The sequence below is a fragment of the Tinamus guttatus genome, unplaced genomic scaffold, assembly GCF_059628265.1.
Source record: "Tinamus guttatus ecotype Peru unplaced genomic scaffold, ASM5962826v1 Tinamus_guttatus_pri_ptg000602l, whole genome shotgun sequence".
Classification (NCBI taxonomy): domain Eukaryota; kingdom Metazoa; phylum Chordata; class Aves; order Tinamiformes; family Tinamidae; genus Tinamus; species Tinamus guttatus.
Window position 1 is genome coordinate 5,249,294 of NW_028289136.1, and position 22,375 is coordinate 5,271,668.

At 47.7% G+C, this 22,375-nt stretch overlaps 1 protein-coding gene and 1 long non-coding RNA gene across 3 annotated transcripts in view; one reads left to right on the forward strand and one right to left on the reverse strand.

Annotated features, from left to right (window-relative positions):
- LOC148592420 (uncharacterized) overlaps positions 1-17,001 on the reverse strand; it is a 381,317-nt gene extending 364,316 nt beyond the window's left edge. Inside the window, exon 1 of the long non-coding RNA XR_015913942.1 lies at positions 16,972-17,001. This is a non-coding gene — a long non-coding RNA (uncharacterized LOC148592420). The remainder of the gene's footprint in view (positions 1-16,971) is intronic.
- Positions 1-22,065, forward strand: part of GAB2 (GRB2 associated binding protein 2) — a 108,020-nt gene extending 85,955 nt beyond the window's left edge. Inside the window, exons 3-10 of one of the 2 annotated variants that reach the window (XR_015913941.1) lie at positions 7,537-7,777; positions 11,721-12,307; positions 13,539-13,633; positions 14,586-14,868; positions 16,013-16,103; positions 18,012-18,114; positions 19,058-19,151; positions 21,024-21,192. Coding sequence is in view for 1 of the 2 variants with exons in the window: in XM_088534980.1 (XP_088391106.1) it covers positions 7,537-7,777; positions 11,721-12,307; positions 13,539-13,633; positions 14,586-14,868; positions 16,013-16,103; positions 18,012-18,114; positions 19,026-19,151; positions 21,024-21,167 (1,670 nt within the window). In the remaining variant the exon portion in view is untranslated. Of the gene's footprint in view, positions 1-7,536; positions 7,778-11,720; positions 12,308-13,538; positions 13,634-14,585; positions 14,869-16,012; positions 16,104-18,011; positions 18,115-19,025; positions 19,152-21,023 lie in introns of both variants that reach the window. The other variant, XM_088534980.1, reaches the window with a different exon arrangement.
- Positions 22,066-22,375: the final 310 nt, after the last annotated feature.

Consider the following 22,375-nt stretch of genomic DNA (forward strand, 5'->3'; position numbering starts at 1 on the left):
TCCCTAGAGATGCAGAGATGGGTGAGGGATTTTCATGCTCAGTGAAGCTCTGAAGGACACCACATGTAAGGGGAAATCATACAGGATGAAGACAGAGACGGGTCATGAGGAAAACCCATCAGCAAGAAATAGAAGGGAAAAGTGCCTGGTTCAAGTGAACTTCGCCCCTGGTTTGTCAGATTAAACATTTAGGAGGTGATTTGCCAAGCATCCTCAAACTGACAAGGAGCGTTTGTCCCTCTTTCGCGCAACAGATTGTCCAAATGCCATCCAAATGGGAGGGAATGGGGAAGGCTCGTTAAATAAACATTCCTGCTATGCCACACTTGTCCTCACGGCATCCTAAGGCCTTCTGGCAGCGCATCACATGTGCTGACTAATATATCGGACATGTTGTTTGTTCTGCTGGTTGTTTGTTCTGCCCGTGCCAGGAGAAGCATGTGAAGTGCCTTGTTTCGTTAGAGTTGTTTGTCATTTTTTTTAAGAATAGACATTGCTGTGTATTTCTGCTAGGGCTGGCAGAAACGTGCTGCTGGCAGCAGAGATGCGGGCAGGATCCCTCGCTGCTATGGGAAGTCACTCCAGATACGTCCCACCCAGAGAGGACCTCTGTGCTCCCATGTCCAAGGAGCGGGATGGTCTGCTGTGGTCTCCATCCCAGAGATTTTGGTGGCCTTTTCACTCATTTGTGGTGCCTATAACCTCTGAGACAAGTTTTATGTTTGAGATCAAGGTCTTGAGATCAAGATCTTTGAGATCAAGGTCTTTGAGATCAGAATCTTGAGAAACCAAATCCACTTTCCCGTTGTGTCCCTTGAGCACAAGTGCAAAGCAACCCTAGGATATGCAGGACAGGATTTAGGAACCCAAACTGCACATCAATGTCTGCTAATAAATGAAGGAGCATCTCCAAAAAACTGGAAAGGAGGGTTGCGCATGAGCCCTCCTCTCCCCAGTTGCTTCTTAGTGGATTGTTTCTAGCAGGCTTATACTGTTCCCGCCTGAAAAAAAAAATCATTTGCTCTCAGTTTTAGTCAAGACAAATTCAGCAGAGAGGTCTAAGGCTTCACCATTTCCCATCACAGGCAGGTATCACACTGTGGAAGCACAAGCCCAAGGTGAAACGATGAATTGCTAATGACCGGCGGGATCGATTAGCACCATGTGCTCCTCTAGAGCACAGACTCTTGTTTCTGCACAGAACAGAGATCACCCAAAAATGCATTTATTAGTTTTATCAGTCCCCACACAGGCCAGTACTCTGTACAAATCATGGGCAACTGCATGCAGCTCAAGGCAGGCTGAAAACCCCATCTGTCCTCTCTGCAACTGTCCACAGGAGCTGGGAGATTTAACTGTGATGAAGAACCACAGCTTTTCCAGGTGCACTTTTTCAAGTCTGTGAGTGCAAGGAATTTCAGTTGCAGCCTGTGACTTATGGCAGGGAAAGCTGTCGTCACGTTAGCTGCTACGGTTTAAAAAAGGCTTTTCTGAGCAACAATTTCCAAAAGAGACTGAGTAATTATTTTACTCAGATAAGCACAGGAACATTGTGTAAAAATATGTGTACATAGCAATAGTCAAGCACTCTAAGCAAGGGAATTTGAGAGCTGTCAGCAGTGAGGGAAATGCCACTTTTGGGGATCGAAAACATTCATAAAAAATTCCTGGCTCCCAGCCTAGTCAATACCGTTGCTGGCCATGCTTCTAGTTGCATATTTCTCTTTCGGGGATGGAGTCTCAATTAGCTTTTTTTTCCCTTGTTGCAACATATGGCTGAACAGGCACGTCTTAACCTGGATTGCAGAGGGCCAAACCTCAGCTGACAAAAGCCAGCGTTGCAACATGGGGTTTTGCAGGGCTGCACCAAATCACCAGCTGGGCATTTGGCTCCATTTCTTGCAGGGATCAGTGCAACATCTGTAGCATGAACCCAAGGAGACGTTTGCATGAAATCTCTGCTGCTGACATGAAGTTTAAGTTGTAGGCGTCCAGCACTGCCTCTTCCAGACCGTGAGAGCTGAATTCCCAGAACTCAGCGGAGGACTGTCCAGGAAACGTGGGGTTAAGATGACACTTCCCATATGGCCCAGCCACATAACCTTAACTCTGCCCCCTGGGAATGGCAATAGGAACTGGAACAGGATCTGATTCCTCCTTGGCTCTGCTTGATGCATTCCCTCAACATAAACTCAAGATCTCAGCCTAAAGCCAAGGGATTTGAAGGCTCCATCTATGCTGTTAAATAAATGAGGACCATGGTCTTATCCTAGGTGCCAAGGCCCAGAGACACAAACGGGCATATGTCCTCACTGCTCAGCTTGCCTCACTCCCTGCCACTCTGTCCACCAAGAGTTCAGTGGGATTTAATTACTGTTTTACTGTGTGCTTGACTGTTTAAAGGGCGTGTGAAAACATGTGGACAGTGCCCCAACCCACTGAAGAAGTAGTTTTGTAGCACAAAAGCAAAAGGTATCCACTGAGGGCCCTCACATCTGATTTTTGAGGTATTTGAAGTCACCAAGCCTGTTGAGATAATGATGGAGAACTGTGCCCCTATATTAGGGTCATTTTGCCTCCTAACGTCTGTGACGGCCAACAGTACAAGGACCAGCAGCGGGGGACACGTGCCCAAGTCCCCATCCCTACAAGGCAAGGGACTGCAGGAACGGCATTGCTCTTCTAGGTGTTGGCTGCTCTTGGCCAGCCTGTCCTCGTGTCCCTGTTCCACACAGAAATGATGGCTGGAGGCAGCTGGTGCCCAGCACCAGGCCATGCAAGCCTTGCAGAGCTGCAAGGTTATTATCTAAATGAGTGGAGGAAAGAAGCCTTTACTGCCATCACTTCAGAGCAGGGAGCTGAAATGACCTCTTTCAAGGTCTTGTGAGGCCTCTGTCCCAGGGCTCGTAATTCTCCCTGTAGGGGCTCACCCACATGATAACCTCTCTCTATGGCAGGCCCATATGAAAGCACAAGTGTCTTGGCCTTTTCCTTAAGCACTTAGTACTCATCAAAGATAATTTTTCTGCCTTGATTTTCTTTACTGCGGTCCTGTCTTCTTTTCCGCCCCGCCAGAAGGACCCACTGTCGATGTCTGACCCAGGCGCACAAGGCGGCCTTTTTTCTCTAGTATAAAAACAAAGAAAAACAAATAAATAAATAAATACAAATAAAACAAAACAAAATAAAATGAAAAGCAGTCTTGGCAGTCTCCTTCTGCAGCGGTAGGATTTATCTTTCCAGCCCTTGCAATACCCTCGCAGGCCAACGAGCCCATCTATCTCTCACCTGCTATTATGGAGTCCATCTCGCAAACCTAATGGTGTAAGTGAGTTCTGAATTCACTCTCATTAATGCTTTCAGCGTCCGGGTCACTGTGGGAAGTGGAGTGGGAATTCATTTTGCAAATCGATGCTGCCATCAATAGAGTGGCTTCCCCTGGGGAAGCAGCATGCTTTTACTGGAGTTTGCCCATTGCTCCCCTTTGTCCCCTGTCTTGTTTTATGCTTTTCGAGTAACCGGGATAACCACGGAGTAATTAATCCTGCTTTCAGTGGTGGCTGCTTTTGCTCTGTGCTCCAAATTTCCCCCAAAATCAAGCTGATTTTAAAAAACAGGTATGTTTTATAGCAGTGAAGGATTCAGTGGGTAGCATGGCCTCCACAAATATTGCATTTTTAATTTGCAGCACAGCAGGGCAACCACTACCAGAGCAGGGTTATGGCAGGAAACATCTCCTCCATGGCAAAGTTTGGATGGCATGGGGTGTCGTAGCAGAGGATGGAGATGGGTTTTAAAATGGTCGTCTGAGTAGCTAGGCTGGTGCTAAGGGTAATTACCTAAAGCAAATAGGAGCTCTCAGAGTCCAATGCTGCAGGGCAGCTCAAGAGCAGCAAGATGGAGAAGGAGCAAGAAGCATCTGTGAGGTGGCCACTGTCAAGCGGAGCCTGGGCCTGCTCTTTGTCCAGGTCAGCACTACTAAATCAGATGTCCTTCCAAACTGCGCCCAGAGGGATGTAGCACTGATCAAGGGCCACTCTGTGGGCACATCCCACTGTTTTCATGGGAAGGGAGTAGGAATGAGTCAGAGCAGGCCACGTGGCTTCTGGGTCGGAGAGAAGGCATGTTTTATTTAGCAGTATAAACACACTCCAATGGCTGCACTGGGGATGTCGAAGTAATAGTGGGACCACTAAGGAAACCATGCCCTGATCTACAAACTGCCTGCACCAGGAAAACAGCAGTCTTGATACAGCTGGGGGTAAGTGGATGGGTTTTGGAAGTACAAAACCTGCAGGAGGAGAAGAACTGGGGACAGAAGGACCCCAGCTTGGCTTGTTGGTCCCATCTGAACTGCTTCCCTGGTGGTTACTGTGGGCAATAGTTCCCAAAACCTAGCCCAGACATTGATATGGAAGACGCTGCAGTGGGAGTAGAACCAGCTCATGGACAACCATCTCATGCCTCTTCTGCTCTTACCAGCAGCAGAGCACCTAGAGTAAACCCACCTGGGACAGAGACATGGCATTGACCTGCCATTATCCATATATTAAATTTTTGACCCCCATTCTTGAAAGGGTCTTGGCCAGGACTAATCTCATGGGCAATTGCCAATCATGATTTGGGAGGTGGTAGGACCAGGTACCTCACTTTGGACACGGCCACGCAGTTTGGGCTAGCAATGTGGACGTGGGCTCTGCCACACCGGCTGGCCTCAAGGCTAGTTATTTTATACAGCCAAAGCTCAGCAGGCTCCTTCTTCAGTGAGGATCAGTCTGCACTAGTATGGGATAAATATTTAATAAGAATGAGGGTCAAGGAACTGTTTTTGTCCAAGGACACCGAGACAGTCATTTACTCCCATGAAAAGCACCAAGGGATCTTTAATGACCATGCAAAGAAGAGGGGAGTTGGAGTTTTAAACTCTCATCCCACACCATTAATGTCAATGTTAAATATTGATCCTTCCTGTGTTCAGAGCAAACCAAACAACAGAGTCAAGCCACATGCTTTGGCTTTTATTAATGTACTTTCTCTGTCTCAGTAGAAGTTCACAGTATCGCAGGGAAAAAAAATGTAATAGCGGGGAAAGAGCGGCAGACAGATCGATTTTGTATCTTGACACAATTTTCGAAGCTGGTGAAAAATCGCCCCGTGCAAAGCAGTTCTTTGTCTAAGCCACGGTGGCCATTTCACAGAGCTAGAGAGCTAAAGCAGGCTTGTGATTACATTTCTACATTCAGGGAGGAGTTCAAGACCAAAATTTCTTGTAGGATTTGAGGGCTGAGAAAAGAAGGGGATAGAGAGGCTGAAAAACTGTAAAATCTGAAAAATCCTACACATCGGCCACTTTCTGAAAGCAAATTTGAAGAGACACCTGATATCACCCTAGGGGAAACAAGTCAGAAAGTCCTTGGTCGCTGACTGACAAAATCCGGGTGAATTTACCCAGGGAAAGAGTGCTCCATGTGCTGTTTTGCTGCACATCTGTCACCGCTGGGGACGGCGTCCTGGCTCATGGGACCTTCAGCTGGAGCAATCGCCACTATCCTTATCTTCCCACTAGCCTTATCTCTCAGGAAGGGTTAAAAAAATGCAGTGTTTAGAAGGCACTTACCGACGGTCGTGGAGGCGGATAATGGGTTGTGGAGTGATCAAAATCTTATTTGAAAGCTGGGACAAATTCTGCTCTCGTTTCTGTGCTCTTTGCCAGCGTAATTGAGTTCAGGCTCTCCCTCTGCAAGGCTAATCTTCATGCAAAGCCTCGTCCCGCTGCATGCTCCTGCGAGCCTGTATTTAATTTGCCTCCCACCATCCGCCCGGTTCGTTGGATCACTCTTAATTCAGCCAGCATGCCCCCCCTCAAAAACATATAGCAAGACATCAGGTGGAGGTAGCACACCACCTTTTTGTGGTCCTCTGGATCACTCCAGGAAAAGAACTGAATTCTGGTGTGGATTGAGCCTCTCTGAGAGTGTCTTTTTTTTCCTTTAGCTCATTTTCCATCAGCAGCAAATCAGTTAAAATCACAGCTATGAAAAAGAGTGAATTCAGTGCCATATGATGAGCATTTTCTTCATGCTGGGAGTGTGTTCATGGCAGAGAGATCACTGCAGCTTCTGGAGCCCAAGATGGATCAGCTTTTCCAATATATTCTGCAGACTTTTTTTTTTTAATGGGGTTTGCAGCTTGGCTGTAAAAATTCATTCCTTGTTCAAATTCTTGGAGTTCATTTATCAGTGAGCTGGAGTAGTAGGATGATGATTCCTGACCTTGAGGATACTCTGAATGGAAATTAATTTAATTTTAAAGTGCATTTCTCCCTGAACAAAGAGAAGGAGGGACTGGAAATTAAGCTTTCTGCCTGCCTCCCATTTTGTGAACAGGAAACTGCAGAAAGTCTTTTGAAGTCACAAAAATGGTTAAGAATTGAAGAACCTGAGAATGTTTTTTGGTGTCTGCTGTCCATTGGCCATCCACATTCCTGATCCGTGCCTCAGTTTGCCATCTTGTACACTGGTTGCAGCGATGACCTCTTCCCTTTCTCAGTCTGGGAAGAACTTTAAATCATGTTGGCTGAGCTAAGCTGAGCATGATGTGGGAGCTGAGAAGGTTGTAGTCACCTAATATGTCAACCTAACCTAAATATGATGAAATACCTCAATATTTTCCCCAGCTTGGTGCCTCCGGTTGCATTTGCTGCAAACATGGGTTCTGGTTCTCTTTGACTGCAAAACCACAAGCAAATCCAACAGATCTCTGTGAATGCAAGAGTACATTTGTAAACTAGCATTCATGAGGAAAATGAAGGAAAATCCTAGGGGCATGAGCTGCCTGGGTCACTGAGTCTGGTCCCTTCCAGCCATAGGTGTTAGACCTCCCACTGAGAAGGTCCCTGGGACGCTTGCTTGGCTCTCCATCACGGTGCAGCATGTGTCGCCTGGCAAACCAAGGACCTGCAGTGGGACACCAAAAGCCAGACTTGCAGTCTTGATGTGCCTCTCAGTTTCAGGAAGGGCATGTGAGGAATGTGGCTAGTAGTCAATGAATTGACTGAGTAGTCAATGAATTGAGGGCTAACAGGTTTAAGTTGAAATCCGGGAAGTTCCACCTCCATGTGAGGAAGAACTTCTTTGGTGTGAGGGTGCCGGAGCCCTGGCACAGGCTGCCCAGAGAGGCTGTGGAGTCTCCCGCTCTGGAGATCTTCAAACCCACCTGGATGCCACCCTGTGCCCTGTGCTCTGGGTGTCCCTGCTGGAGCAAGGGGTTGAACTAGATGATCTCTAGAGGTCCCTTGCAACCTCAGCCATTCTGGGATTCTGTGATTCTGTGAATTGTCCTAGCCTGTTGGGACAGGTTGGCCAGTGGCTAGGAAGCCTGTCTGTGGAGCCAAGCTGCTTGAATTGCCAACCCAGCTCTGTCCTTAACCTCTCAGGAGACCTAGGGCCACCCAAGAGCCAGCATAACGGCTGAAGCTGCTAGGACGGATGTGACCTGGCAAACATACGTGACCTGGTGTGCTTTCTCCCCACGCAGATACCCTGAGGAGCATCGCCTCCATGAACCACGTTCCGCGCTCCTCCCCGGCCGAGCTGAGCAGCTCCAACCACCACCTGCTCCGAGACCGCAAGTCCTCAGCGCCCTCCCACTCCAGCCAGCCCACCTTGTTCACCTTCGACTCGCCGGCCAACCACATCCAGACCACCCTGTCTGCCAGTGCCCCTCAGGACTACCTTTTCCTGCACCAGTGCATGAGTAGAAAATCAGAAAATGCAAGGTACTGTGAGCTTTCTGGGGGCGAATCTCGGAGGATAACCAAGGGAAGGCTGGGGGAAGGCGGGGGAGAGCTGACTCCATCCTCAGAGGTTTTCAAGACCCAACTGTGCAGACATGAGCAACCTAGTGTGATTTCATAGCTGACCCTGCTTGGAGCTGGAGGCTGCACTAGAGACCTCCCATGGCCCCATCCACCTCAAACTACGTTATCATCCTTCTCTGCTGCACCAAGGCACAGTCTCCAAGTCAGAGACCAAGGAGCAGGCAGAGGAGGGCAGTGGTAGCTCTGAGTTCCCCGTTACCCAGCTCTGGAATATTTTGGCAGTTTATTTTGGCTCACTGTATAATCCAGAGCAGCCTTGGCAGGGCAGCCTCCATCCCAACAGTCCCACAGTTCACGGAGGGATTGCAGAGCCTCTCTGTGTCCCCACATGTCTGGAGGAGACTTCATGCCCTGAGGAAGGGCTGCCAGACTAGCACAGTCTGGAGGACACGGGGCAGTGGGGAGGTGCGATAAGAGGCCCCTGCTACATGAGATGTTGCAGGGAGGTGAAGGATCAAGTGTTCTCCACATTCGTAGGGCAAGATGTGATGGGATGCAGATTCCCATTTGGAAGAGGGTCGAAAAAGAGAGTCTGGAGCCCTTGAGGTGCCTTCAGTACGTAGAAAAAAGTGGCTTAGAGAGATGATCCTGCAGGGAAGGACACCTAAAGGGTCCTTTGTTTTGGGGGTGATTCTGGGTCTGTAACCCACTCTTCACCCGAGGGCTGTGGAGGACGAACAGTGGGGAGCTGGAAACACTGACCAGGAATTTCTCCCCTCAGGGGCATCCTCTCCTCACTTTTCACTCCTTCAGCAAGTAGGGTCCTAATTCCTACCTTTAATCCTCCTGTAAGGAAGCTCAACAGCAAGGACAGGCGGGTGGGTTTCCCACCACCCTTATGCTGTTTCACATGGTGTTCCCACAGCCCAGCATTCAGGCAAAGGCTGTGCAGCAGCCCATGGTATTTATGAGTGAACAGCAACTCTCCACCCTCAGAGCGAGCCAGTTGCCTTAAATAGTGAGGAGTTTTGGCTTGAGGAGTTTTGGCACGTGGGAGCATGAGGAGGGACCAAGGGAGAAGCGGTCCGAGCCCAGCTGGCTTGGTGGGAGATCAGGGACCGGGCTGGAACCTCTGCTGAATTTTCCTACTGCAGCTGCCCGTCACTACATAAATAAATAAATAAATAAAAACAGGGGGGAGGAGGGAGAAAATTAACTTCAGCTGGGTTTAATGGAACAGTGTTTAAAAAAGCTTTGCGATGCTCCAGCTGTTAGACACCTCTCGTAAGAGAAGAGCTGCCAAAACCTGCAGGATGGAGCAAAAGCCGGGGCTTGGTCCACAGCAAACTCTCCCCTCATCTACTCTGGGCAGAGGTGAACTGGCCTTTGGCAGCATTTGCAGCAGAGCAAGAAATAATTGCAGTGATCAGTGGTTAGCGCGTGGAGCCAGGCTGCTCGGTCACTGTGAAGTGCTCCCCTCACAGCTCTGGAGTCTTCCTTTACTCACCCTTAAAATGAGGATGATTGCAGCTATTTGGCAGACGATGCTGAATAATTAACCCCTGAGACACTTCAGGTCCTGCCAGGGTTCAGATATTTCATGGGTGGACTGAACGTCGAAGTCTGGGCGGGTTCATTTGTCCTGTGGGAGCATCAGGGTTTTTTCCCCCCCGGATAAGTTTTATTTCTGAGCGCCATCTCGTGATGGCTCCAGGAAAGAGAGTCGCTGTCCCTGCACCCTCGCTGCAAACCAGCATCTCCCCACTCTTCCCCAAGCCAAGGGAGGGTGAGCCCACCCCTGCACAGGTATTTCATTTCTTCTCACCGTCAGCGACTGATACAGGCAGGATTCAGCTTTAAATAAGGGCACCTACATTTCGGAGTATATGCAGAGATATTTAGATGGGACCTGGCTGGCTACACTCCCTCTGTGGGTACCTGTGTGCAGTCCTGCATGCTCATGCATAGTATGAGCAAATGCATCCAGCACAAAGCTGCCCCTTCATCCTGAACTGGCTCTTTTGGTGCATACATCCTAGATCTTCATTGCAGGGTCACCTCTTTGGGACCCTGCTTCAGAGAGCTCCCCTAGCAAGCCAGCCTGGTCATCTTTTATTCAGCCACACTGCTAGAAATAGCCCCATGCCTTCCAGAGCCAGTCCCAGCCTTCTCCAAAGATGGAGCCATCCCTTCCCCTCTGTGCTTATCTCCAGTGCTCTTCGCTTTCCCATCCCAGCACTTCACAAGCAGCAGTTGCATTTCCTTACATCTTGCAGGATGTGAATCTGCTTTACAGAGGGGGGAACTGAAGCAACAGGAGATAAAAGTCTAAAGTCCAAATTTCACGTGGCCAACTGGAGATTTCCTCTGATTTGAAAAAAATTCTCTGATGGGGTTACAGGCCCAGCAAGACCATGGAACTTGTGATTTTCTGCAAAAAAAAAACAAGCAGAGTGTAAGTGTTTAAAGGAGAATGTGATAGCAGTGGGATAAAACAGGCAGCCACAGTGCTTTCCAGAGGGCTTTGAAGGAGATCTACTGATAGCAGAGAAGCGAGAAATAATGAGCAGTCATTAGAGGACCAGGTCTCCACAGCGCCTGGCCTAATGTGGCCTTGGTCCTTGCTGGTGTGTCTTGGCATGACCGCCGTACAAATCAAAGTATCATTAACAAAGCAGGGACCTGCCCCTTGCCCTGAGAACTCAGTAGGTTTTGTAAATCTGAGTTAAACCATGAGGCTACTTCTTCTTGCCCTGTGGCTGAGAAGGGTGCTGCAAAATCCAGGTCCCAGGTGAGGAAAGGAGCTTCTGAGATTGTAGCTTATCTCCTCCAGGCTGCGTGGTTTGCAGAGCCATCCAGAGGCACCAAAAATGAGCCTCCAACACCCCATCCTACAGCTTATGGGGAAATGACGGCTCAGGTCCGTAAGCACCAGACAGAAAGCAGTTAAATAGAGCCACAATGAAAGGAAGAGAAAAGCAAAACATGTCTTTACCCATCGCTGACTTCCTACAGTTCTCTGGGACGAAGGAAGGAAATTGTCTCTGTCACCACCTGCTGCAAAGGCTTAAATAACAAACAGTGAGGGATGGTAGAGTCCAGTAACGGCGGCGAGGAGGGACCGTAAGGGAGATCCCTGAGATGAGAGCCCTGTATGAGCAGAGCCACGGGGTCCAAGAGACACTTGGCTACTCACCCTCTCACCTCCCAGTTTTGGGGGATTGCCCAGGCAGGACCCTATGCAAGAGATCTGGTCAGAGTGTCTTAAGCTCTTTCCACTGTTTTGCTCTCACCTGATGCAAAAAAAAAAAAAAAAAAAAAAAAAAAAAAAAAAAACCTATTTGGAGCAATTTATGCCTAGATAAAAAGCTCATTCATGGAGCTTTATTTCCTTGCACCTCCGACTTGTTCTGTAGGCTTCCCCCTGGGAAGAGGCTGAAATTATAGGTGGCGTTTAGGTATTTTGAAGGTGATTTAACATGAAAAGGGTTGTTGGCATGTTCATGAGGTCAGAGCTGGCTCTGAGATGTTCTGGTTGCCCTGAAAAGGTGCTGTGTGGCAAACCTACAGGAATGGTGGCAACAAGGATGTTTCCACCAGAGCTTCTCAGCCTTAGCCCCATTTATAGTGACTTGGGGAAGAACAAGCAATTCTGGGGTGTGATTCATCTGGCTCATGAAATGTGCTCTAGACACACTTGTCTCCCTCAACTAATTCTGTTTATATGAACATGTTTGCATGGGCATGGGTGATCAACGTGGGTTGACATGGTTGCAAGTGAGGGGACAGATCTAGGTCTGGGCTGTGGCCGTGCAGTAGAGCTACATGGCCAAGGTACATGGTACAAACCCAGGACAGGTTCTCCCAAACATCTAAGCCTCCTTCTCCCTTTCTTCCCCAGGAGTGCCAGTTTCTCCCAAGCCGCGAGGTCCTCGTTCTTCATGAGGAGCGACACAGCTGTTCAGAAGCTCTCCCAGGGCAACGGACACTGCATGAACGGGGTCAGCGGGCAGGTCCACGGCTTCTATAGCCTGCCAAAACCCAGTCGGCACAACTCGGAGTTCAGGGACAGTGCGTACGACCTCCCGCGCAGCTTCGGTTCCTACACCCACACCAAGTCAAGCCTCACAAGCTCCGAAACAGATAACGAGGAAGTCTACACCTTTAAGACTCCCAACAACACCCTATGCAAGGAGTTTGGGGAGCTCTCCACAGAGTCCTACGACATCCCTTCCACCCCTCTCTCCCTCTATCAGATCCCCAGGACATTTACACTGGACAAGAATCACAACGCTCTGGCTGTGGGCGCCAGTGAGTCGCCCACCGCGCCACCCCCACGACCCCCAAAGCCTGGGCAGATGGAGCCGCGGTGGGGCAGCCCACCACAGAGACCCATGGCCAGCGAAAGCTTAGGGCTGGCCCCCATGGCAGCCACCATTCCCAGGAGAAACACACTACCGACGGTGGAGAACAGCAGGCTACACAGAGGTGAGTTTGGGGATGGACAGGAGTGTCTTGCTACCAGCTAGTGGCATCGGCTGACACGGTACAGCTCCGTTCCTGTAGGGCCAGTGCTTCTGTTGGCATAAGGCAGCATGATGGGGTTGAACACAGTGAAGATCTCACAGGTGAGGATCTGGCCTGGTTCTTTCTACCAAATGGATTGTGGTCTTCAGAGACATCCTCTGGTGTTCTGCAGACCCAAGCTGCTCTGCTGGCTCTTCACTGTACTGTGCCTTGAAATAAAACCCCAGGTCTGCTTGTGCCCACATGGACCGCTTTGGTTTTTCACCAGATTTTGCTGCTGATGCCCAGACTTTTGCCATTTTTAGCGTGTGTGTTTTAAGTTCAATTAATATCTAGGTTTTGGGGAACTCACTTCAACCTGTAGCTGCCTTGATTTTGCTCACCACACAGGGAAGTAGTTTTTCATATTGTTCGGATCTGATGCTCCCAGGTTGGCTGAGCCATCCTTCCTGTTGGTCTTGCCTGCAGAGCATGGTTCTCCAGGATCATCACAGACAAGTGCCTCAAAGGGATGCATGGATGAGTGTACCCTTTTCAAACATTGCACCTAGTCCTGTAAGAAACACGAAAACTCTAAAGTAGAGCTATTTCTCTCCAGATTGCCCAATCTAGCCCGGATCATATAACTGCATTATGTTATGCCTTGGTAGTTCTCCATAGCTAGCTGAGACAGTTGCAAGTTAATTTAGAAGGAAGAGCAGGATCAACAATACACCAAAAATGATATACATATCTCTCTGAAACACCTCTTCCATCACCTTGTCCCTAAATACCAACATGCATCATTTAGGCCAAGATGAGACCAGTGTTTAGGAACAGACTAAGAACGTAGTGCCCTATGCTCACCCCATATCTCCCTTAACCCAGTTTTGTCTCTACGATATGCATTACCTGATGTTTTCAACCCTGGGATATTTCAGTACTTTGACAGAACCAGGCTAGGTCCGGACTGCACATGCAGCTGTGTTGACACATTTGAGAGATGAGAGATGAGAGCATTTAAGAGAGCATGGTAGGGAGTGGAAATCAAAGGAGACATGGCAGGCCAAAAAGCCTGTCTTCTTGCCAACATTGTGTGCTACAAAGAGCAAGAACAGGTAGCACATCCCATGGATATGGGATTCTGTTTCCAGGGGCCACATTTATTAGCAGTTGCTCTAGTACACATTGTGCATTTGTGGTTGCGTTGCAGCTTCTTCTTGTGAGACGTATGAATATCCCCAGCATGGGAGCAGCGGTGCTGTGCAGTCGATTGAGTCTATGAACGATGGGTACAACTCCTACCTGGTAAGTTGGCTTTGCAATCAGCAGCAGTGCTGTAGGCCACAGGCTGTTTGTGCCTTCGGAGAGGAGACAAGTCTGTTCCTGGCGGGATCTGAGCTCAGTCCTACAGAGCTGACTCAAGAATGAATTTATTACTGATCTAGTTGAAACCTTGTCCATAGGGAAATTATTTTTTCCCTTGTGCGATCTGAAGTGCAGCAATTATTCCACAATACACATCCTAAATATGAGGGAAGCATCATTTCATAAGATTTTGTGCCTGAACCCACTGCAGGCACTTTTCCTGACAGTCAAATCCACGGTCTCACATCTGCAAGGGATTTTTACACCTGAATATCTCTGTGGATCTGGGCCTTTCTTGTTCAGCTTGCTGTGGTCTCTACAGTGATGACCAGCAGGACACAGATGGAGGGACAACCCCTAACTTTCTGGCAGTGCAGGCAGAGCTTTGATTTGGATGCTTCCACGGTTATCTGCCTGGAGCTCTGACCCAAAAAAGCACAGGAGTTTGGCTTCCCCGTATAATCCTGGGATGCTATTGAGCTGAATTTGAAATGTTGCCAGTCTTTTATGTGCACTTTCTAAGACTTCCTGAGCTGGAAATGATATTAAAGCAGCCTTTCAAACTGCATTTTAGTCATGGCTACAACCTAGGGAAAAATCACTTCCCAGGTTAACCTTGCTTCTGCAAATCACTCTACTCATGAGAAGGCGCTCAAGTCTGGAGGATTAAGACCATTCTATGAGGTCGGAATGTTTCAATGTCTTGCAAACGAAGGTTGAAGCAGGAGAAGTAGCAGCTCAGGCACATGTAAAGCCCTGAGATAGAACCAAGCCCATTGCCAGTGCTAGCGTGCAGTGACAATAACAGGGATGGATTTATACTGGGATGGGGTTGAGCAGCATCTAATGCACTCAGCACATCCTGACGCCTTGCCTCCTGCATGTTCCCCAGCAAGCCAAGGCTGCAGTGGCCCGCTCCCACAGCGCCGACTCTGAGGACAACTACGTCCCGATGAACCCTGGTTCATCATCACTGATCCACACGGAGAAAGCCAATGACAATGCCCAAAACCTCTACATCCCCATGAACCCTGGGCCGCATCACTTTGATTTAGTAGGGTTGTCCTCGACCACCCTCCCAGTGCATAAAGGAGGAGCCATGGCGCAGTGCCACAGACGGTTGAGTGAGATCCAGCCTCCACCAGTCAACCGCAACCTTAAACCCGACCGGAAAGGTAAGAATGGTTGTTTGTGGTGAAAGCTTTCCAGGAAATATCTTGTGACATTTCCATCTGCATCTGTCATGTTGTGCATGCTGCATGGAGCAACAGTATTTGAGTATCTTCCAGGGACTTCAGGCATGCAGGTCACTCCCTAGTCCTATTTAGGGTGTAATTCATTAACCACAGCATGTTCAGACATTCAGATCTTTGCTTTCCTCATCACACACTGATTTCAGGAGGACTATGGGGAAGATGCAGCTTTCCTGGTGCTTACTATACAGCCTAGCCCAGGTTCTGCCTGGCCTTTACAGAAAGTGCTTAACAGTCAGGAAGTCACCCCTTTGCTTTCACCGCTCCGTATGTTCTGCCTTAAAATCTCTGGGTCGTATACAGATGATCCGAATTTCACCTAGTGCTTCTTATTGGCTAGCTTTAGGCAGCTCTTCCCTCAAACTTTGCCTGCACCCTCCAAGTCACATCTCTGACCACTGCCTGGACCATCCAGGGAATTTTGGCCGTAGCCAAGGAAACACTGAGAAGGGAGAGTTCCCATTTGGCTGCCTGCAAGCTGTCAAAATGTAACCGGGTTAGGACACTAAACAAGCCTGGTGTTTTCTTCTACATAATGAACTAACCGTAATTAGAAGAGCTTTCATATTACACTGAAGATTTCCTTTTTTAAGTTACCCATGGGAAATGTTCTGGCCAGAGACTACTCGTGCTACTACATGCTAGCAGCAGGCTGATATTGTCTAGCTCTGGCTGGCCAAGGGTGGAGAGAGTCTTTTCCAGCCTAACAGGACATCAGAGATCTCTGATGATCCAGGCTAACTAGACCTGAAGACACATCTCCATTTTCTGCAAAGCACATTCCCCTTTTGGGGCCACCCATCTGCTGGGGACCCTTGGGGACTGACAGGAGGGACTGTGTCGTGGCTCAGAGGGAGAAGTTCCTTCACTTCCCATGATCCTAGCATGAGCAGGGCTTCTGGATCGGGATATTTGTCCTCAGCAAGGAGGGTTGGTGGGTTGATTAAACTGAGGGCAGAATGGAAAACTACCAGCATGTTATTGGGAATCATCCCCTGTCATGCAAGTGGTGGGAGCTGAACTGTAGGGAATGTCCTCCCTCTGAATAAATTGTCTTCCCTCTCAGCAAAGCCATCACCTCTGGACCTGAGGAACAACACAGTCATCGATGAGCTTCCTTTCAAATCGCCAGTCACTAAATCCTGGTCCAGGCCTACGTGAGTACCTGGTTGGGTATGGCTGATTGCTTTGCTCTGATGACAGGTCTATGACGCTGCTGGCTGTCATTGTCACTGATGTCTACATGTAGTCATAGTCTTTCTTTTGTCACGGGTTACACAGCTCAGCCTGAATGTCACAGGGATTGCAGCTGCTCTACTGCAGAGGTTTCTTTTTGCCCACCACCTCTTGCTGTTAAAGGGACACACCTCTAACATGCCACCCCAACTCAAACTAGAAGTAAGCCCAAAGTTTGGATGTGAACTTGAATTTTCCCAAAATCTAGATGTTCTTTTCATCCCTGGTTTGGAGTTTTGTCAATTTTAGAAACCAGATCTGTAGAGCTGGGTCATGAACATACAAACATAAAAACATTTGTACTGTGAATCCAACTTCTTCAAGATCCTGCGTCCATCAGTGACCAGAAGGAGATATCTGGGAGGAGGATGAGAACTGAGCGGTTATGTTACAATACTTTCTAAGAATACTCTGCCATGCCATGGTGATTTCCTTTGCTCAATTACTGTCAGGCTTTGGATTTGGGTCAGATATTGTCAAAGCAGGAGCGTTCCTGTCTTGGACCTCTCACAGGCTCTGTCAAGCACAGTAAGAGCTGGAGCTGTATTCCCCACGCCATAGCTGATGGCAGTGTATGAATTAATTTGGGTTAGGATTCCACATGAAAACCCAGCAAGTGGCAGAGCAGCTAATTAAGATCACTTGAAGACATTTCCTATTTCTAGGGTCTGACACCACCCACAGATTTCTGGCTTTGACGCAGGATCTGTGGTCTGCAGAGACTCGTGGCACATCTGAGTGACCCCGACTCAGCTCAACCGGGGATGCAGTATGCAATTTCACAACCACCTCTTGCAAAAAAAAAAAGAAAGAAAAAAAGAAAAAAAAATGCTTTAATCTAGAAATGCAGGGTTTATGCACTCACAGAGTTTCACCAATTTCTGTTTTGATTGCCTTGAAAGCAAAGCTTAGCCTGGAGGAAGTCTGCAAAATGAAACCAAAGCACTTCATACCAAAGTCTCTCCGCCAAAAATAACAGGATTCACACAATTCCAGTCTTGCTGCTAATTCATAGTCTGCTGTTGTCCAATAAAAGGAAGAAGCAAGGCTTGGCTGTTATGACTCTTCTAATAAATTGGATTGTGTGGAGACTGACTGCAGGGCATGAGGGCTGTATGCTGAAATCACTGCATCAGGAAAGAGGGAGTCAGATTTGATTGACAAGACGTCTGACCCTGTAGAAGATAATGGATTTTTTCCTTATCAGCTAATCATATGACCCTGCCTTTACTGCAAGGCAACAAATAGCTTTTTAAGACACAAGCTTTAATACCAGACACTCATTACGTTATGTTATTCTATATAATTAGATTTGGCCAATTGAAAACAAGATGACGCCTTAGAGGTTTTGTTTTGCCACAGAAAAAAAGAAAATAGAATAAAATAAAATTCAGACAGGCTCCTGCACAATAAACAAAGCCTGGAGCTGTGATTAGGATGGAGGTCAAAAGCCTGCTGTGTAGCTCCATGGAGGCTGGCTCTATATCCTACACAATTAAATACTTCCTATGAGATAAAAGAGTTTATGGAGCCTGGATTTATGTATCTGATAGCTGGAGAGTAAAGGATACATAGCAAGCAAGGTATTGTTAAAAAGTCTTAGAGAGAAAAATGCTTAAAAGACCAAGCCCAGAGCTTTTCTGAACAGTAGGAAGGCTGAGTTGGAGAGACTGTCGTTGCCACTAGGTTTTCTTTGGTAGGACCCCATCACTAGATCTGAGCACAGCGATCATTGGAGACATCTAGTGCTGCCTTCTCTCATTCTTCTTCAGCAATGGGCAAATAACACCAGCAATGGCTAATTAACACGAATTAACTTCTCGTTACAGCCAAACTTTCAACGCCGGCTCTTTGCAGTACTGCCGCCCTGTCTCCTCGCAGAGCATCACCAGCACTGACTCAGGAGACAGCGAGGAGAACTACGTGGCAATGGTAAGCTCTTCCTCAGAGGGCCCCAGTGGAGATGTATGTAGTCCTGAGGGGACATATGCCTTTCCCAGTGCTGTAGACACATTCCTAGCTCTTGACTCTGGAAGCTCTGAAATTCCTCGCTAGCACAGTGATGAATGTAGTGTACCTCCTTGCACAAATCGTTACGTAGAGCAGTGGATTTATTCCTAAAATGACTCTATATGAGAGCAGGAATTCATACCACTCCCTTTGCCAGGCATTAAGAGGTGATAAAAACATCTATGTATTGTCACAATGCATTTTCCTGATTTAAGTAGATATTTTTATTCTTTTTTCTCCCCCCTGCAGTAGCTGCTGACGTCGTGTTTATGTCTAGGGCAGGGGCTATCAGAGCAGCAGCAGGGAGTGGTGCTGCTCACAGGGAGGGAGTTCTGCCTCTCAGCACAAAGCTGCTGACTTGAAGCATATTTTTAAGGTTGTGTAGAGGAAATTTGAGGGCTGTGGAGCACAGCTGTGAGTAGCAAGGATCCCAATGCTGGTCCAGCCTCACTAAGGTGTGGTTCCAGCGAAATGCTTAAACCTACATCTGACCCTAGGTATGCAAATAAAACCAGCAGAAAAAAAAAAAAAAAGCAATAAAATTGCACCAAAGAATCATGTTGAGAGTGTGCACTTATAGGATTTGTTAGGACAGAGTATGTACGACCCCACTGAGTCCAGTTCCCTCAGTCTTCCAGCAGTCTTGCAGACCCTGGTCCTAGAGAGGAGCTGGAACCAAGGAGATAAGCAAGAGCATATCCATCCTGGGTGAAAGCATATCCTCCTGTGAAAGTAGAACCAAGCCATTTCTGTGCCAGATTTGTGTTATTTCTTTTTCTTTTTCTTTCCCATTTTAACACTCATTTATCTCTCCTGTCTCTTTCCCGCATTAGCAAAACCCCATTTCTGCTTCTCCTGTTCCTAGTGGCACCAACAGTCCAGCACCTAAAAAGAGTTCAGGGAGTGTGGATTACCTTGCCCTGGACTTCCAGCCAAGCTCACCAGGACCACACAGAAAGGTACATGGGATTTCTAAACCTCTGGTTAAAAATAATGATGTGGTTTATTTTTAGAGTTTTTTATCCATATTGACAACTATATGGGCCAGAGTGCTGGGTAGGTTACTTAGTGGCATGGTAACCTCAGAGATGTCAATTTATTGAGAATCTGCTATATTCGTTCTAGGTCAGGATGAGTTTTTGTTGAGTGTCTTGCTGGAAGTGTAACCAAAAGCATTTGAGGGGTTTCATGGATACTGATGAACACAGAAATTACATTATAAATTATAGATTTTGTGTCAGGCCTTATTCAAAATCTATCAGAGGGCATAACAAGAAGTATCAGAAGATTTTTCTCTTCTAGAGCTTCACAACAGCAGTTTTCCAAACTCTGGCTTGGGTTTTCCATGTGAGCTACTTCAAGGGGGTCATTTAGAAAATGCTGAGAATCTGTCTATTGCAGATCAGGTGCTTTTAAAGGGCACCAATTGGTCTGAAGAAAACTAGCTTTCCAAAAGTGAAGCTCCTATTTAAAAACCAGATTCTGTTGAGCTGATCAAGCCATTGCCCTGTGAGAAAGGGCTGTTGGGAACGGATGGGTCAGAAACGGGATGCATCTGCCAAATGGAAACATGGACGGGGATCCTCCTACAGACATAGCTGTTAGTGACTTTTCATTGGGTTCAAACATGGGGGAAACATGGCCTTAAAACAAATGATAAAAAACAGGGCAAGAAAGAACCTCAGGGGATCTCAACATCCGAGGCAAACCATCTCTCCATAGATGACAGGCAAAACTCAACGATGGAGATGTCACAGCCTTCCCAGCAAGGCCACATGCTAAGAGGAAGAAGATGCCCATGGGTGGAATGGGCTAGGGGGGACCCAAGGCAGGTCCTGCTAGGTGCAACCCTGAACACATGGTGGGGAGGAAGAAGAGGGCCAGGCTGATGTGAGCACAAGCAAAGCAGCTCTTGAGCAAGTTGGTCGCACAAGGACAAGGCAGTTTTTAAACTTTTATGAGAACCCCCTGTGAGTTGGACTCAACTTTTTCAAACACCACCTCATTCCCTAGGCAACCTGCGCCCTATACTGACCCCTTTTATCCCAAACTGGTTGGCCCTTTGTATTATTTGACAATCGTCCCTTGATCGTTCCTTTTGGCCTGGCAGTATTTCTGCAGGTATTACCAACTTAAATAATAACCCACCCTGAAAAGATGGGTTTAGTCCACTTTAAAATGTCAGTTTGCTTCAATTCAGCTGCTGGATCCTCTGACATACTTGTAGAGAAAGACAAAATTCCAGGCTCAAGAAAAAGAATAAAATTTAAAAAAAGAAAAGAAATCTCATCACCCAGCAGGTCTCCTGAGTGAACCTGCAGATGTATCTGTTTCTTTGGGAATAAAAATAATTTGGTACTGTAGCTCTGTAGAGTCAACACCACTAAGAGAGATGGAGTTGGAATTTTTTTATGTGCCCACAAGATTTATACTTGCAAAAAATGAACTCATTTGGACTCTTAGTCCTATGCAGCAGCATCAGCAGTTAGAAAGCATGATGGCAACGGAGTATTCCTGTTTCAGAGTTAGTTCAGCAGGTAGAAACCAGATGCAGTTTTTGTCATCCCATTGCATCCCAGTCCCATTGCCATTCCATTGCACCCATACACCCAAGACACAGTCCAGGGTGGAATGCTTTATCCAAGATCCTTTGAGAAGAAGGGAGGGTGGTGAAGAGATCCTGAGTTTTCATGAAAGCGCAGGAACTTGCAGTCATCCTTGTGGTACCCCCAGCAAGACTGTGGGGAGAAGACAGAGGCCCAGGGTGACCGGCAAGGTAGAGATGGAGCTGGATGAATGCCCAGTCCTGACTGTCTTTCTCCTGCTCACAGCCATCCACCTCATCGGTCGCCTCGGATGAGAAGGTGGATTACGTACAAGTGGACAAGGAGAAGACACAGGCCCTGCAGAGCACCATGCAGGAGTGGACTGATGTGCGGCAGTCCTCAGAGCCTGCCAAGAGCACCAAGCAGTAGCGTCCCACGATGAACATCTAGACAGGCAAACGTCCAAGAGCTTTTCCCAGTCTGGGTTGCTGGTGCCACTTGGGCTGGTTTCTAAGACTGTTGCCTGCAGCGGGGAGGGGGGATTCTTTTTTTTTTTTCTTCTTTTTTTATTTTTTTTTATTCTTTCAAGGCAAAACAAAACTTAATTTCAGGGGAAGACTTGGCAGATACTGTTTGCCAGTGATAAAGAGCAACTATGTTTGGTGGCTAGATTTGTGCTTTAGCTGCTGGTTTCACTGTCCAGGAACTTTAACTTAGCAATACCAGGTTTCATCCTGCACATCTTTTGCTTACAGCTATTAAAGCCACCTTGTATGTGCTAACACTGCATCATCTCTCCCCGTCTTCTTCCACACTGTACCCCCAAACCGTACCATGCAGGTTTGGCAGCTTCTCTCATAAGACATCTGTTCCCCAGCTCAGATTCCCTTGTGCCCTCCATATGGTTGTCTTCTTCTCTGCCCCTTCCTACCCTGTCCCAAAACTGAGCAAGGGCCATTCTCACATGTCTTTATTTTTCTTGTCACATTTCTTGTAAATAATGATGTGTTCAAAATGTCTGTGAGCTATTCTTCTCCTGCTGGGATGGTCCCCTGTGTTTATGGTTGTGGTTGTTAGCTGTCAGGAGTTCAAAGAGTGTCCCAAACCCACCAGCCAAGCTGGCTCTGAAGCCCAGAACTCATCCCCCTACCACATGTGTCCAAACACATCTGCACATGCTCACATACACACACACACGCATGCTCATAGGAAAAACAGCCAGGCTTGCTGGGGTGTCTTCTTCCACTGATGCTTTCCAAGATCTCTTAAAAATAATGCGTTGAAGAGACCAACTTCTGACTGCAGGATTTAAGTTCTGATCACCTTCTCTTTGAAGGCTATTGCCCATGAATCTGGCCCTAGGAACCAAATTCTGCCTCTCGTGGCTGCAAGAGAAGCCCATAGAGGGATAGCCTTGTATCTATGGCCATCATGAGGAGCATTGCGGTTGGCTACTAGGAGCAAGAAGAGGCGCTGGAGATCGTTGTGTATTGTGACTGGCATGAGGATGAAGGAGAGGAAAGGGGTGTGAGGCTGTTTGAGAGGACATGGAGAAGGCAGATGCTGTGCTGGAGAGGCTGGACTTGGGAAAGGGCACCAATGGGGTGTTTCTTGGAGGAATGGAGTGGAGATCAGTT